Source organism: Halichoerus grypus, chromosome 4 (assembly GCF_964656455.1).
Source record: "Halichoerus grypus chromosome 4, mHalGry1.hap1.1, whole genome shotgun sequence".
In the NCBI taxonomy this organism is placed as follows: Eukaryota; Metazoa; Chordata; class Mammalia; order Carnivora; family Phocidae; genus Halichoerus; species Halichoerus grypus.
In genome coordinates, this window is record NC_135715.1 from 123,219,776 (window position 1) to 123,236,158 (window position 16,383).

The 16,383-nt window shown below is 43.4% G+C and overlaps 1 protein-coding gene across 12 annotated transcripts in view; it reads left to right on the plus strand.

Moving 5' to 3' along the window:
- Positions 1–16,383, plus strand: part of TANC1 (tetratricopeptide repeat, ankyrin repeat and coiled-coil containing 1) — a 229,362-nt gene that overhangs the window by 142,797 nt on the left and 70,182 nt on the right. For 8 of the 12 annotated variants that reach the window (XM_078070837.1, XM_078070841.1, XM_078070839.1 and 5 more), the window contains 3 exons: positions 949–1,053; positions 12,295–12,425; positions 13,482–13,668. In XM_078070837.1, coding sequence (XP_077926963.1) covers positions 949–1,053; positions 12,295–12,425; positions 13,482–13,668 — 423 coding nt within the window. The remainder of the gene's footprint in view (positions 1–948; positions 1,054–12,294; positions 12,426–13,481; positions 13,669–16,383) is intronic. The other 4 variants (XM_078070838.1, XM_078070840.1, XM_078070847.1 and 1 more) reach the window with 2 other exon arrangements.

The window sequence follows — 16,383 nt, forward strand, 5'->3', positions numbered from 1 at the left end:
CGCATAAATCAGTACTCCATCCCTCTTTGTTGCCCAATACTGTATGGATAGATCACATTCTGTTGTCATCAGCTGATGGGCATTTGGCTCTTGATAATGCTACCACAAGCACGGGTGTGCAAACTCCTATGCGAACATGTGTGAGTATAGAAGTGGAATTGCTGGGCCCTATAATAACTGTGTGTTTAACCTTTTGAGGAACTGCCAAACTGTTTTCCGAAGTGGCTGCCCCTGTTCATTGCCACCACCAGTGTGTGAGGGGTCAGTTCAGTCTCACTGAGAATTCCAGATTTTCCGATGATAAGTTGAGGTGGAGGGGAAGGTGAGAAATAGGACTGACGGGCTCTCTTGTGTCCCCGAGTCGCATGCTGGACCGGCTTCTGTGCCTTTTTGAAGGCGGCTCTGTCATGTGCCAAGAACGCCATCGCCTTCTCTGCCCCACACAATTGCAGTGCGTCACCAGTGTGATAAAATGCCGCTTGGAGTGTGTTGATGGGACAGCCTGGCTGTTTGTAATCCTTGCCTCCTGACTTTGGAGATAGCAAGCAACCCAATCGTCTTTGTCCCAGTTAGAGACAAATTCCAAATAAAAAGCCCGTTGCCAGAAGCTGTCCAGGTTTGAACATGTCAAAGTCGCTCCTTGATGTACACCAAAGACAGCTATAGAGTCTTCACAGCGAAAGAGCAGCTTTTGTTTTTGTTTTTGTTTTGTTTTGTTTTTGTCAGAGTTGACATTCTTGAAACTGAGCTTACCCATTCCTGCTTTGGCAGCCAGGCTGGACGTTCCCGCGTCTGTACTGAAATGACCGTGTGTGTGTTCAAGGGAGGAGAAGGGGCCGGCTCTTCCTTGAGGCGTATTTGGGTCCTGGTGAGGACACACGCTGTACATGCCGAAGCTTTGTTTGCGTCTGGAAAAAATTAGCCACACTCAGATCTTTTCCACTGCAGGTCCCGTCAGGAAGCCCAAGTATGTGGAAAGCCCCAGAGTGCCTGGAGATGCAGTTATAATCCCGTTCCGAGAAGTGTCCAAGGCAGCAGAGCCCAATGAGAATGGTAAGAATATGTTTTCAATGATTTTTACTCCGAAAGATTTTTACATAATGACATTCCATTTCTGAGTGAAACTTGAGTGCCTCTTGTAGGAATGCTTTGCCAAATTGAATTCTATTTGGGAGGTCTTTCCCCCCCCTCCGCCAGTTCCAGAGATCTGTTGAGCTAATGTAAATTCTTGGAATTACATACACCGTGTAGGAATAGTCGAGTGGGTGCATATGCATTGTTTAAGGGTTGAGCCTTATTTCCTCTCAATTTTGACCTCCCCAGCATGGGGAGATAAGGAAAGCCAGCCAGTAGACGGCTTCCAGCACTCTTCTGTTTTGCTTTTTCGGTACTCCATCGTTTTGGAGTATTCAGTAGGCTTTGGCTGAAAAGCTGACACTTTCACTGGACAGGCTTCTGATAACTAGCCTTCTTAAAAGCGTTTGGTATCTTTTGAAAGCTTTTTGTCTTTTAAAGTTTTTCTTTAGGGAATGTTGAACTAAGAGCCAAAATAAAATAAAAGTCCAAATTAATTGAAATCTTTTAGTAAAGATATTTTATACCTTTTTTTCTAGATCTGGAAATGAGTGTAACAGACATTACAAACTATAGTATTTCATGGATATATTAATTGTTCTTTATTTCTTAAATCAGTTTGGGGATTTTCCATTTGTTCCATTCCTGGGTGGCAAGGGGTCCCCAACTCATGACTCCATGGTCTTTAATTTGTATGTTTTGAACTTGTATCCCATTTTCCTGCAGAAACATGTGGTTAGGAATCCTGGCTTATGTAGAGAAGCCCATTTTACCCTCAATGTAGATACAAGTTTATGTAGTAATGCTGAAAGAGAAAGCTCATCCCTATTTCCCCTTTGGAATACCTGGCATCCTCCTCTCCCTAATTGTGGGTAGTCAGAGGTACAGCTCCTTTATGTTCTAACCAATGTGTGTGCATTTTGTGTTTCTGTGGTTATGTACTGTAGAGAGGTATGAAGTAGGACATGGTAGGAAAATGGAATAAGTAGGGTGGTGGTGAAAATAAACCTAACAATGAGCTGGGAAGAGGATTTGGCAGAAGATAAACCTCAGCAAGGGGAGTTTGGAATGGGTGGGAGATGAGATAGGGCCAGGAGCTGGGCATCGTGGGCAGGGAAAGGTGCTGTTGCCTGCGTCTTGGCATGAGAAATTGTACTCTTTCCCTTCTGTCCAGGCACCAGGCTGTTTGGTTTGGGTAAGAGGTTCACAACTAGGATTTGTGCTGAGGAGGGGCAGGGTGCCAGGTGCATGGTGGTGAAGAGGGGAGAGTCCCCGGTGGTGTCTGGTTAGGATGGCCATTCTACAGACATGAGGACCCTCTTGGTGGTGAATTCATGGTGATGGGCATTTGGTGATTTTCAAATCTCTTCTCTCATTTCTATGCTGGATTTTGAAAGAAAAATAAAAACCTGGTCCTCTGAAGTGAATATCAATGATCAGATTTACCAAGCCATTTGCCCATTTCAGAATAAACCACCCCTTACCTTCATCCCCACCCTCCAAAGCCTTTGAAGTCCTGGTCATTTATGCCCTTGGTGTTTTGACTGGCCTAGACTCCATGATGTAACCTTTCTCCCTGGTGGGGAATACCACTGAGGTCCTGTGTAGAGTTTAGGACTCCCTCTGGGGTAAGAGTGGGGGAGAAATTTAGGATTTGTATTGGGCAAAGAAGAGAGGTTAAAAAGAGTTCCAATTGTCAACTTTTCTCCTCTTGCCCAAGGCAGAATCAGCTATCTTTCTTGGGGGAGGCTTTCTCAACTGCTTGGCTGCCCGGTGAACATTCAAGTGTAAAGATTGATATTGCTGGCATAGTCTGCAACCCAAGCCCTCAGATTCGGCATTGTCTGTCTCCAAGGGGACTGAAATTATGACCTACCTGGGCTCTGAATACAGACCAGAAGTTTCCGGAAGTTTGGCCTAGAATTAAGAAATAGGGTACGTTTTCCCTTTAAGTGTTCAGGAAAAGGGGAAGAGGTACGGTTCATGTTTGTAAGCATATGGTCTCGTGTGGATAGCCATGATGTTGGTGGAAGCCCCGGCAGTTATCTGTTGGTTCATGAGAAAGTGGTTGCTTAACACAGTTCAGCTGGACAATTAGTAAAGGATGGTGTGTTTTGTAATCCCCAGGGAATCTTTTACATTTCAGTAGGGTTCATTAAATCTGCCATATTAAAGTGTAAATTTTATGTCCAGGTCAATGAACCTAAAGGAGAGGCTGAAGCAAACTACAACTAATTGAGTTTGGGTATTAACCCAAGCATTCACTAATGTATGGTAGACAAACCCTACTCTCTAGGGTTGAATATCAAGCATCATCACTTAAGTTTTAACTCTTAAAATTTTGTCTTAGCTTTTCATATTTCCTTTGGGCATTTTCTTTTTAATCTTTAAGATGTTTTTCTGGATGCTGTCAGTGACAGCATTTCCGTATTTACCGGCCTAACAAACTATTGGAAACAGCTTTTTGTGAAATGCTTTCAAAATTTCCCATAGGCTCATGAAATATCAAGTTACTCCTAAATGTTTGAAATACCCTTCCCAGGCTAAGCTGCTTCGTTTTATGGTTTAGCTCCATAAATTCTTGATTCTTAGCTATTTGAAATTTAAATCAAAGCAAAGCAAAACCAATGAGCACTTTGAATTTGTTCATTAATTTATAAGTAATTGTATTTATGCAAATTTGCATATTTTAGCCATCTGGAAAGTGGTTTGTATGATATGGGCAGATGAATATTTTTATTATATGTGAAGAATCAATCTGTTAAAGTTTACATTCACCTGGAAACATCTTTAGAGAAATATATTCTACTTTATTCAATATTCTAAAATATTTTGGAAAAACAGCATTTTCTACTCTGGGGAAAAGGAGTGACTTAATGAGCTCCTCAAACAAAATACAATCCCCCTTTTTCTATCAAATAGTTCCAATAACCTGTGTGTCATACAGAACATGTTCTTCACAAATGAGCTTCCTATTGCTAAACTAACATATTATTTAGGGGGAGAATGTCATTTACCCACAAGACAATACCTCTGCCTTAAGGGAAAATTTTATTTTTATTTATTTTTTAATTTTTATTTTTTAAAGATTTTATTTATTTATTTCACAGAGAGATAGCGAGAGCAGGAACACAAGCAGGGGGAGTGGGAGAAGGAGAAGCAGCCTTCCCGCTGAGCAGGGAGCCCGATGTGGGGCTTGATCCCAGGACCCTGGGATCATGACCTGAGCCGAAGGCAGACGCATAACGACTGAGCCACCCAGGCGCCCCTTAAGGGAAATTTTTAAAAAACAACAGATAAATTAGGATTATTCAATTACTGTAGGATCACAGCTGTATTTCTTTGAATTAGGGGCAACCATAATCCATTTAGGTTTGCTTCCATCTGTCATTAGCTACTTGAGCAAGCTTTGATGGGGAGGGGTGAGAAAGTTTTAGTCTAATGAGTCATTGCTTGGTGAAGATCAGTCTCAAAATATGATGAAACTTTTCTTCTGGCAATCTAGTTAGCAAGTAAAACTAACACATATGAAACAATAATTACATGCAAAGCTATCTTGGGAGGAGTGTCTTTTTTTTTTTTTAGATATGTTTAAATAAATACTGACACCTTATGTTTTTGATTATAATTTCAGACATCCAGCTTCTTAGAATGGTGATATGCCATTTGACTAATAGTTGATTAAGTTTTTAGTTAGATGAAAGTTCAGAAAGGGGATGTGCCTGGTATGTGTACCATGGAAGAGAGACCAGAGGTAGGGTATCCGTTCATTCTGCAGTTCCTTAAGTAAATATTAATTCTGATGCTACGAAAAGCACTATTTTGGATGCATTTGAGATGGGTTATCAAGCATAGGTTCTTTCTTCATGGAACCTTAGAGTCTCATTGGGGATTAAAGACCTGTATATGCAGAGTGACTGTAATGCAAGGGGGGAGTAGTGTTGACTAATCCAAGCTGGGTGCCCGTGGAGGAGCTGAGTTGGAAGGATTTGATTACCTTAAGATTTACCTGACAACGAAGTATAGGATGCAGTGGGGGCAGGAAAGAGACTAGGGTCAGGGAGATGGTTAGGAAGAGGTTTCAGTAGTGAGATAAGACAGAGTAAGGTCTCAAATTAGAACAGGATCAGGAAGGAAGAGGTGAGGAATAGGATGATTCTTGAGAAATTGCATGGACCTAGAAGCCAGAAGAGACAAAGGTGATGACTTCAAGGCTTTGAGACGACATTCAAGGAGCACTAAGAGAGAGGGAACCATCCGTTTTGGTTTGAGTTCAGTTTCAGGCACGTTGAGTTTGAGATGCTGATGGAACATCTAGGCAGAAGTGCCCACTGAACAGTTGGAAAATCAGACTGGGTCTCAACAGTTCTGGGTATGAACTTTTGTTTAGAGGGAATGTGATGAAATGAGAGGTGTGTCAGACTAGGGAAAGGGTCACTGGGAGAAGAGGACGGAGAAAGGATAGAAGAACCCACAAGACTGTACAGCAATCCTGGAAACTACGGATTTCCTCTCTGAGTGTCTGATGTGACAGGTGCCACTTTCCTCCTTGTAGGATGGAGGATTAGCAAGGTCAAAATTATAGGAAAATCAAATGAGGAGATGGCCTTTTAAAAAGACAACATTACTGTGCCTACCAGGGCTGTTTCAGGAGGCTAGCAAAGGTGAATGAATTTAAGTTGTAGGTAGGCGAAAGGGAAATGGAATTGGTGGGGATAGACCATTGCCTTTTTGCCACAAGGCTTTGAGCAGGTAAGGGGAGATGAGAGATCAGTTAATAGATTGAGAGGTGTATACAGCAATGGCTTTTTATTGATTTTAAAGAAAAGGGAGAATTTAGCACAATTGAAGACTTAAAGCAGAGGTTCTCAAAAGCATAGGCTGTAGGGTGCCTGGGTGGCTCAGTTGGTTAAGCGACTGCTTTTGGCTCAGGTCATGATCCCGGAGTTCCGAGATCGAGCCCCCGGGCTCCCTGCTCAGCAGGGAGTCTGCTTTTCCCTCTGACCCTACCCCTTTTGGGCTCTCGCGCTCTCTCTCAAATAAATAATCTTTAAAAAAAAAAAAAAAAAAAAAAGGTATAGGCTGTAGACTTCTAGGCATTCCCAAGACCCTCACTGAGGATCTGTGACGTCAAAACGCTTTTTGTAATGATTATTAGGAAGATATTTCCATATCTCTTGCATTGACATTTGCACTGATGGTGCAATTGTTGGTAAGACTGAGGCCTTGGTGCACATTGAGGTGGGGATACCCGCTGTGGTAGAGCTAGGCATAGTATTTTGCACCACCGTGCACTAGCATTAAAAATAATAACTCACTGAGTAACGTCCCTGACAAAGTACTGAAAATAAGGTTATTAAATCTTGACCCTAGATTGATCTTTTAAATAGTCTGTGTGGTGAAAGGGGAAGTCTCCCCAAAGCACTTCTACTGCATGCTGAAGTGTAATGGTGGTCTCAAAGAAAACTGCTTGTGTGATTGTTTTAATTGCAAGCTGACCTAGCCAATTTTTTAATGGAACACCATTTTTACTTGAAAGAATGACTGGCAAACCATGGTTATTCAGAATTGGGTATTTGACACACATTTTCTCAAAAAGGAACAAAATGAGTGTGTCATTTCAATTAAAACAAACTGACGGATTCCTTGCTAATGATAAAATTTGACCAAGTGAAAACTTAGGTTTTTGGGAATTTGTATCTGTCACCTTGAGCTTGATGGCTTCTCAGGACTTTTCATTTGAGATGTGGTGATATTAATGTGATATTTTGGTATTATATAATAAAATGTGTCAGCACTTGCAAGATCTGCAAAACCAATATTTTCCAAATTACTCAATGCATGATGTTAAAAAATCATGGGTAAAAATTCATTTGACGCTTGTAACAGACTGTTGACTTTTTATTGTAACAGAGTACAAAAAGTGTATTCATACAGATTCAAAGTCAAGAGTAGAGCTAACCTTTAAGAAATTGCTACTTGTCAAATTTTGGTGCGGTATCAACGAAGAGTATCTGTATTTGAGAAGGCTCCTCCCTTTCCCATCTACATATCTCTTTGAGACCACACAGTTCTTCACATGCTTGAACCAAAAGAAGATATCACAACAGATTGAATGCAGAAGCAGACATGAAAAATCTAGCTGTCTTCTATTAAATCAGACATTAAAAAGAATTTGCAGAAGTATAAAACAATGCTATTCTTAACTTTTAAATTGGAAAATATTTTTGGGGCCCCTGGCTGGCTGGGTCGGTAGAGCATGTAACTCTTGATCTCAGGGTTATAAATAAGTTCAAGCCCTATGTTGGGTGTAAAGATTACTTACAAATAAAATCTTTGAAAAAATTTTTTGTTAAAAATGTTTAACATGTAGGTTTTATGAACTTAAAATGAAGTAATATAGATTTAAAAAATTCTTAGTTTTAATTTCTAGTATGATAAATATCAATAGCCCATATATACCAAAGCTCTTTGGAGTTCTCAATTTTTAAGAGTAAACCTGAGACAAAAAGTTTGAGAACCACTGGCTGTGAGGAAGGAAAGGAAGACAGGGAGAAAAAAAAAGAGATGAGAAAATTGGTCCAGAGTCTGATAGTTATCTAGACTTGAGGGGATGAGGACTTGATAAGTGGCAGTATGACTGGAAAGAAAGAGGCTAATTCAGGAGACATTTTGAAAGAGGAAATAGTAAGGTTTGATACAGTTTCAATATAGGGTGAATGGGATGGAGAGCTTAAAGATAACTTGTGTGATAAGTACGTTTTTGTATTAAGTAAGGACTAGAAGTCAATTAATGGCAGTCAGCTCAGGTTCATGGGTAGATGCTCCTCTATAAATACTATTTTTGGAAAATCAAGGAGGGATGGTGCCTTAGGAGAAGGAGCAGTCAGGAAGAAATAGGAAAATGCTTGTGAACAGAAGTCAAGGAGGGCAAGAAGTTTAGCAAGAAGCAGGTCATGGACATTTAGAAGCAGAGGAAAGGACTAACATCCATCAAGGCTGTGTCTCATTTAACGGACTCAATTCAGAAGTACTATTTTGGAAACTGTTATTAAGTAAATTGCTCAAGGTCACATGGTAGTAAATGGCTGAACATTGCCAACAGTGTCCAAGCTCCTAGAGTTTGAGGAGGATGAGAGCAGAGAAAGGGCTTCTCTTGATAGAATGATCTTTGGTCATCCCCAGGGACCTCCACAGTTCTAACAGAGTCGGACTTGAAGAAGAGAGAATGATGAGATGAGAAATGAAAGCAGTAAGTGTGCGGGGCGCCTGGGTGGCTCAGTCGTTAAGCGTCTGCCTTCAGCTCAGGTCATGATCTCAGGGTCCTGGGATTGAGCCCCACATCAGGCTCCCCGCTCGGCAGGAAGCCTGCTTCTCCCTTTCCCACTCCCCCTGCTTGTGTTCCCTCTCTCGCTGTGTCTCTCTCTGTCAAATAAATAAAATCTTAAAAAAAAGAAAGCAGTAAGTGTGGGCCAAGTGGGAACAGTTCGGTAATTAGAAAAAGGAGGAAATTTGTTGTCTTGAAGGAATAATGAGTTCAAAAAAAGTTACTTAAGGCAGAAAAGTCATAAACAAAAAACTATTTTTTGTTAGTTAAGAGAAATAGAAACACATTGAATATAGATAGGAATCTGTGAAACCAGAAAATGAAATAATAGTGAGAAAGTGGGCTCTTGGTGTTAGAGTTGGTATAAATAATGACCAACTTTGATATAGCATCTTATCTTAAAGATGCTTGGTGTACAAGGTATTTTCTCACCTTTTTTTTTTTTTTTAAGCTCACAACCTTTAAGAAGTGGTTATGGCCACTTCCCTCATGAGGAAATTGAGGGTTAGAGAGGTTCACACTGAGTGGTCCAGAAGAGCTTTGATAGAAGTCCTTTCTTCTGAGACTGTAGGGAAGGATGGGGGGGATGGTTATAAGGGGCACAAATGGATTTGACTTTATGATGGCAGTAACTGAGGAGCTGGTCAGTTTATGGACTGTACCTGAGGGTTGGTGCTGCAAGTCCGAGTGTGATTAGTTAGAAAGAGACAGGAAGTGACCCAAGAAATTCCCTTTGCTTTTCTCCACTTGATTATTCCATTATGGTGTGATATTGAGGATTCCATGAAAACATTACTGGGAAGGATTATCACTCTCCACTTGTCTAATGGATTCCCAGGAAGTTATTCTTTCAGCTCCAAATACAGCCATCATAAATTCTTTGGATATTTAAATTCATGAGATGTAAAGTGTTGCTAAGAGATGATGTCTTTCTCTCCAGTTCTTATCCTGCTGGTTTTGGGTAAGGTACACTTTTTATTGATGAGTGATTTAATATTAACTACACGAATGAAAATACTTTCCATTTAGAGTGTCCCACTGGATTTTGGTTTGGGGGTCATTTTGCAGTAAGAATGAGCTCTAAGAAAATCTTATCTGACTGTTCAAATCTCAGTATTTGGTGATCGACTGTGGAAGTAGAAATGCATTTTAATTTCACAGTCCAGTGTATCAGTGTGAGTTTGTAGGCAACTCATCTCTCCCAAAATGGCACAGTCACTCTTCACCCAGGGGTCCTTCTGCCAGAATGAAAAGTTCAGAGAGAGAAAGCTGTGTATGTTAGGCAGGGGGAAATGTGGACAGCTTGATGTGGATTAAGGGATTCAAACTGAAGGGGGCTTCTGAGGGGAAGGTCACTGGAATGACATTTGAGAAAAGAGAATAATATGAAAAGACAGTTGGGAAGCTTTTGGACAAAATGAAATTGCAGTGACTTACTGGTTGCTAAACCTGAAATAAAGGACGTCTGTTCAAGCATCCCGAACCCAGGTTGGGTTTTGGAACTTTGGTGGCATCCAAGTACAGACTGAATGGTTAAGAGAACAAGTTGATCATGAGCTTGGGGGAGTGTCCTGTCAATTCAGACATTAAACCTGGGAATTGCCACAGCTCCCAACTCGTCTGAAGGGGGGAGGTTTGGATGAGGAGTCAGCTGTCTTTGCATAAATATATATGTTTTAATGAAAACCTTGGCAATTTGGGGTGTCTGCGGACACAATGTGGAGGCAGCAGTGACTCCTAAGGGGGCACCCCATTCCCCAGGGACCTACGTGGGATGCAGGGTCTCAGAGTGAGCCCCATGTGAACAACGGGCTGTGGCCTCATTTGTTGTCACGGTAAATTCTGTGGCAGCCAAGCGCAGTGTGCCTCCACAGCTGCTGCCAACTGGGAGTGTTTCTGGCGCTTTCCCTGGAGTTTCAGGTTGAACCAGAAGCTAGACATTCAGGGGCACATTCACAGTTGGGGAGCAGTATAGAGATTGTGTCGAAAGGAAAGGGAGGTGTGGAGTAGAGAAACTGCTGAGTTCCGCCCCCTTACCCGCTTCTTCCTCTTGCCATCTGCATCCTGTTGGCTCCCTCTGGTCCAGCTGCCCCTTGAGATAAAAGAGCTGCCCTGCCTGAGCCTTGGGGCGAGGGAGGGTGGGACTGATCCTGTTCTGAAGTGGTTCAGCCCTTGGGTGTGCCTGGGTTTTGCTGATTTGGTTTGGTTCCTGCCTGCTTTTCCCAATGCCCAAGTACTTTGGGAATCAAAATATGGTGGAACTCTCTGGTGGGAAGGGACCTTTTGTAGAGTGGCCTTCTGGGTGTGGTTGACCTGCCCCGGGGTGCTCTCTTACCCCTTTGGCATGGGGCCACTGCCCCTTCCTGGTACGAGTTTAACACAGATGATCCAGAAACATGTGGGCTCTCTTAACCCAGAACAATCAAGCCTTGGTTATTTTACCCCTGCAGTTTTGTTGAGCAACTAAAAAAAAAAAAATCCAAGCTGGCAAACCACAGTTCTTAGTGCAAACATTGGGAGCTTTTGAGAGTAAGCAAGGGGCGGGATGCTTTTCCTTCCTTGAGGATACAGCCAGCCTGGTTTCCCGTGTAGCTGCTATCCTGGGAGCATGACTGAGCAAAACTGGTATGTGAGTGAGGATAATACAAATGGTCTTCTCAGCTCTGCTGGTTTTGATTTTGCGGTTCCTTACAAAAGGCAACGTTAGCATTGAACTTTGGTGGTGATACTGTAGCTCAAAGGTAACACTGCTATTTTGTTCTTTCCTCATGTTGTATTTCTAAGACTTATTATCTGCAGATTTCCACATCTAGGAAAAACTGGTTCATCAATGTATGGGGTCTCGTCTCTAGACGATTAACAAAAAAAGAACAAAACATTAAGATGAGTGAGTATATTACAGGTTGCATATTGTTCTTAAGTTCTAACTTCTGTAAGCAGGGTTTGCTTTATACTTTATTTCATTCCCTGATGGATGCTGATTTAAAAATACATGAGAGGTGTTAGAATGATGTATCATTTCGTCGCCCTTAATTAAGTCCCCTTAGGCTTTTGGATACAAGGTTAACCTATAGCTCAACATTTAAACCCAACAACAGAATTCTTTTAAGTGCAAAAAGCAAGATGAGCAGCTTCTTAGGGGAGGCCAGAGAAGGAAAAGGTTGCAAGCATGCGCTGTGACCTTCAGGTTAACCGCGCATCCAGCATTACCGTGGAGTATGCAGAGAATACAGCCTGATTTCTCTCCATCTCCGCATGAACAGCAGAGTGTATCACTGGGCTTTGTCTCTTGGGACACATTTCGCTGGGATTTAAAATCTTTGTTTCAGAGTGGATTCCTGACGATTGACCCTTGAGTTGGAGTCCTGGTTTGGACTTGGCTGTGGCTGTGGAAACCCGCCAAAGTAGTCCTGCCCATGTTTTGGTTAATGAGAGCTTGGATTTCAGTTTTACCCCAACATTTAAGTAGCTTGGGGCTCTGCCAGCATGCCACTAGGTTTAACTTTATCTCCGCCTCCTGTGGGCATTGGCCACCCCGTCCTCTTGGAGAGTTAAGACGAAAGGCAGGCCTCTTTCCGCCTCTGGTGTCTGAGATGTACCCATTTTTCACATGCCGTGGAAATAGAAATTGCTATCGTATAATCACACTGTGTTCTGATTCAGGTCAGATATTTCACTCTTTGCACTTGGAGTTTCTCTTCCACTGTTTTCTTAACCTGTCACAGCCTCTTAACTAGAATGTATTGCTAGAGGACAGGCAGCGTTGTCAAACTTTGTGCATTTTATGAAAATACACAAAAGCACCAGACAAGCAGCTGTAGCGCGAGCTCCTCCAGATGCAAAACTGAAATTCCCCAGAGGGGCATCTTCATTGTTTTCTTTCTTTGTTCCAGAAGCAAAGGCCGATAATGAACCGAGCTGTTCGCCGGCAGCTCAAGAACTGTTGACAAGGCTGGGATTTTTACTGGGAGAAGGGATCCCAAGTGCCACACACATAACCATTGAAGGAAACAATGAGACCATGGTAATGCCCAAGGAAGACACTGCATATCATACCTGCTCAGAGTATGCGTGAAGGAAGGCATAACCTGTCTTCTCCCCGTCCCTGCGTGGGGGAGTCATTGTTCAGTCAAAGGAGTCTGGGCTGTTGTGTATTGAAATTTACTTCAACAGTTTGTGATTTCTGCAGCGGGGAGGTGGGGCGAGGCGGAAGGGTGCGGAACTCAAGAAAATATCCACGTTAACCTTCAAGTCACCACCCAGGGAAGAGTAGCTGAATGACTTTAAGTGGCTGAAAGAATCCCATATTAAGGATACTCCTTTTATCTTTGTAACACCAATTGTTCTCAGCTGGCTGCTTTGGGATGTGCTTTCCTGTGCGTTTTTTTAGGGTTGAGATTTTGGAGGGTCAGTGGGATGAGGAAAAGATTTGTAGGAGATGAGGCAGAGACAAACTAAGATGCGAGCAAATGGTTTGTGCATGGGAGAGCATTCTGCATTCTAGGGACCCAGCAGCCTGCCGCTTCAGGGTGGAGATGGGTAACGTGTGCATGGCAGTGAGGGGCCAGAGCTCCCGCCCCCCTGCTGCGGAGGGCCTCTGCGAGGGTGTCACGCACTGATTGAGATGGCGGTGGCCACCAGCCCCCTGGCTCTGCGAGCAGAGCCCATAAATCTTCAGGAATTGAATCAGGCTGCTGTGCTCGTGAAACATTACAAAAACAGAGTTCCCAGGTTTTCCGTACAGAGGTCAAAGAACCCATTTGTCTTCTGCAGACTTTAAATGAAAGGAAGTCTGCCTGTTTGCTATTTCTATTTTACGAATGTGCGTTCCCACTAAATTATTTCTAAGACTGCCCTTTTAATAAATAAAAAAAAATCACAGGGGAAGGGGACAGAAGAGAGATTTCTCTTTTAAAATTTGGAAGGCCACATATATATATATGAAGCCGCCTCACTTTAAAAAAAAACTGTTTTCCATGTTCCTGTTTTTAGTTTTATTGCTTTAGCGTCAGAAACAAAAGACTGTGTAGAAGCGTCCTGTGTGAAGCCGCGCTAACTCCTCCTTCCGTTCGTCTTGCAGTGCACAGCTCTGAGCCAAGGCATCAGTCCTTGCTCCACACTAACAAGCAGCACCGCATCTCCTAGCACCGATAGCCCCTGCTCAACCTTGAATAGCTGTGTCAGCAAGACGGCAGCCAACAAAAGTCCCTGTGAGACCATTAGCAGCCCTAGTTCCACCCTGGAAAGCAAGGACAGTGGAATTATAGGTAAGAAGCACACGGCTCGGTAATGGGACGGCTCGATGCACGTCGGCCAGAGCATTCACCAGGCACTTCTTCAGAAGATTTTAGTGTGGTCTGTGAAGGTTGGTCGGCCCGGGCCGCCCTGCTCTTTGCAGACTGCACAGGCTCCACGGATAAGCGAGAGGATGAAGCCTCCGCTCTTACGTTCCTTGGTGTTTATTTTTTATAACCCTGGGCTCATTGGGTGAAAACATTTCCTGATCAGACCTGACCTGTGAAGTTACAAAATCCTACCTCCTCATCGATTAATTCCATTTACTGGGCATCTGGTCCCACTAGGGCATAGAACCGGGCAATAAAATCCCTGCGTTTCGAGGCGTCTTCCCAGCCCAATCGCAAGGTCATTTATTTCTTCACTTATTTCCAGGTGTTTGTTCTTTAGTTTCTTTTCATGGGATCTGACCGCTGTTTTTGAGGCCAGAATTTTCTAAGGATGTCCACCCTGTGCCCCCACACACCCACACTCACACCAGTAGGTTTGGTTGTCCTGACCTGTGGATCAGGAGACACAGATTCTAGTCCCGACTCTTAGGGTGCTTAGCTAGGTCAACACATGCATAACATTTGAATTCTTTGCACACTTCTTTCCTTCTCTGTTAAAGTAAGGATTCTGATTCCTTCAGTAGTTTCTGGCCTCGGGTACACATTAGAATCAACCAGGGAAAAGAGCCCTTACTTTTCACATCCTCTCCCGGACAGAGTGCCTTTCCGTTTCTGAAGGTGGGGTTGTGCACCTGTGTGTGTCAGGTGTCCAGCGTGGCACCTTTCAGATAACAGACGTGTGGGACCGCGGGGTGGATTGTACGGGCCCTCCTCTGCTCCTGGACTGCTGTTTAACATTGGTGCTCTACTGAACATTCAGCTGCTTCCCTTTTTCTGACTTATGCACATGTCTTTGCGGGATATTTTACGTTCTAGTAGGGCCTGAACCCCACTTATTTCCACATTAGTATGTAATCAAAGGGAATGACATTTGAGCTCCTTGTTTTCTTCATTCACCTGCTACTTCAAGTGTAATTTGCAAAACCAAGTTGCAGGTTCATGCACTTTATATTTTGGAGGTTGCCTCAGAAGATCTGTGAGATCACTGGGGCTGGGTGGTGGGCTCCCTGGTATAGACCTCACTGTAGCTTTCTCAGGGGCCCTTCGCATAAGGACGGCCACCTCTGCCCTCAGTTTTCACTTGGATCAGCCTCTCCGGTAGGTTTTTGTTTTGTTCAGTTTTGGTCATCTTATTGAGATGCAATCACATACCATAATATTCACTCATTTAAACCACCGAATTGTTTTCGGTCTGTTCAGAGTTGTGCAGCTATCGCCACAATCCGATTTCAGAACCTTTCACCCCCAAAAGAACCCCGTAGCCATTAGAAGTCACATTCTGTTCCCCCTACACCCCCAGCCTTGCTCATTCGGTAGTCTACCATCTGTCTCCGTAGATATTAGCTGGTTCTGGACATTGCATTAAAGTGGTGGCTTGAGGTTTTCGTAGCAGATTTAAATGCTTTCACTTATTCTGCTGATTTCCTCTTCCCACCTCACTCTGCTTCTCCACCTGCCGTTTAGTCCAAATAATTTTTGCCGGTGTTACTTCTGTCCTCACGCCTTCTCTGAGCTATCCTCCACTGCCGGGTCTGTGGGGTTCTGCGACAGCCAGGCGACTCCCCTGACGGCATTTACTCTTCTGAAGTGTCCTCTCCTCCTGCCTTCAAGGAGTTCAGTGCTGCACGGTTTTTTGGACAGCCCTTTCTCTCTTCATTATATGATCTGGCATCGGCATTGCATGCCTCTGATTATGACCAAGCCAGTGTCTTGTGACAGAACCTTTTTCAGTGACCAAAGAGGACCCTCATACATTCATTCTCTCCTCCCCGCCCCCCCCACTTTCTCTCTCTTATTGAGATACAGTGCTGCAATTTTAAAAGTATTCTAAAGAGGGGAAAGAAAAGTTGCCGGTTTGGTTTTCTGTCTTGTCAAAGGAAAGATTGAGCTGCAGGGATACCAAGGCTTTTAATGAGAACTTGGTTGAATACATCCATCCAATCCCAGACCGCTTAGTCCCTCTATTTACGTGCTCTCTGTAGCACCTCAATGTTTTCCTTCAATTTACTTGATCTTGTTTTATTATTTTTGTCTCCATACGGAGGGGAAGGGGGGGCTCTCATTTATATTACTCTGGCTATCTGCTGGGCTCCTGGCATGGTGTTGGGAATGAAAAATTAAGGAAAAAAGAATTGTTGCCACTGTCACGTCGCATCGGAGGACGGAATGTTTAGTTGGTTTCTAAAGAAGATATGCAAGATTCCCATTCCAAGTTGGCATTGTCACGTCTGTTAATGTCAGCTGTATTGTAAGCTGTGTCTTGTTCAAGTTAAATGACACGTTTCATGTCATTGAGGCTGTCCTTCATTCCTTGGCTTCAGAAAGACAAGTTCCCTTTGGCTCAGCTTCACATAAAAACGGTGACAGTTGAGATGAAGTGGGAGTCATGAGGAAATGAAGTCCCCCCCAGCTTTGGAGATGGTGCTTCTCAGTGCCTTAGCTGGTCTCCGGCAGGGAGGAAGGACTGTAGGTGGCTGAGAAGCGAGCTCTGTGCTGGTGACAATGTTCCTCTGTTCGCTCTCCTGCCATGACGTGCAGAACTAGAACCTGTCGCCAAGGGACACATGGGGGGTGTGG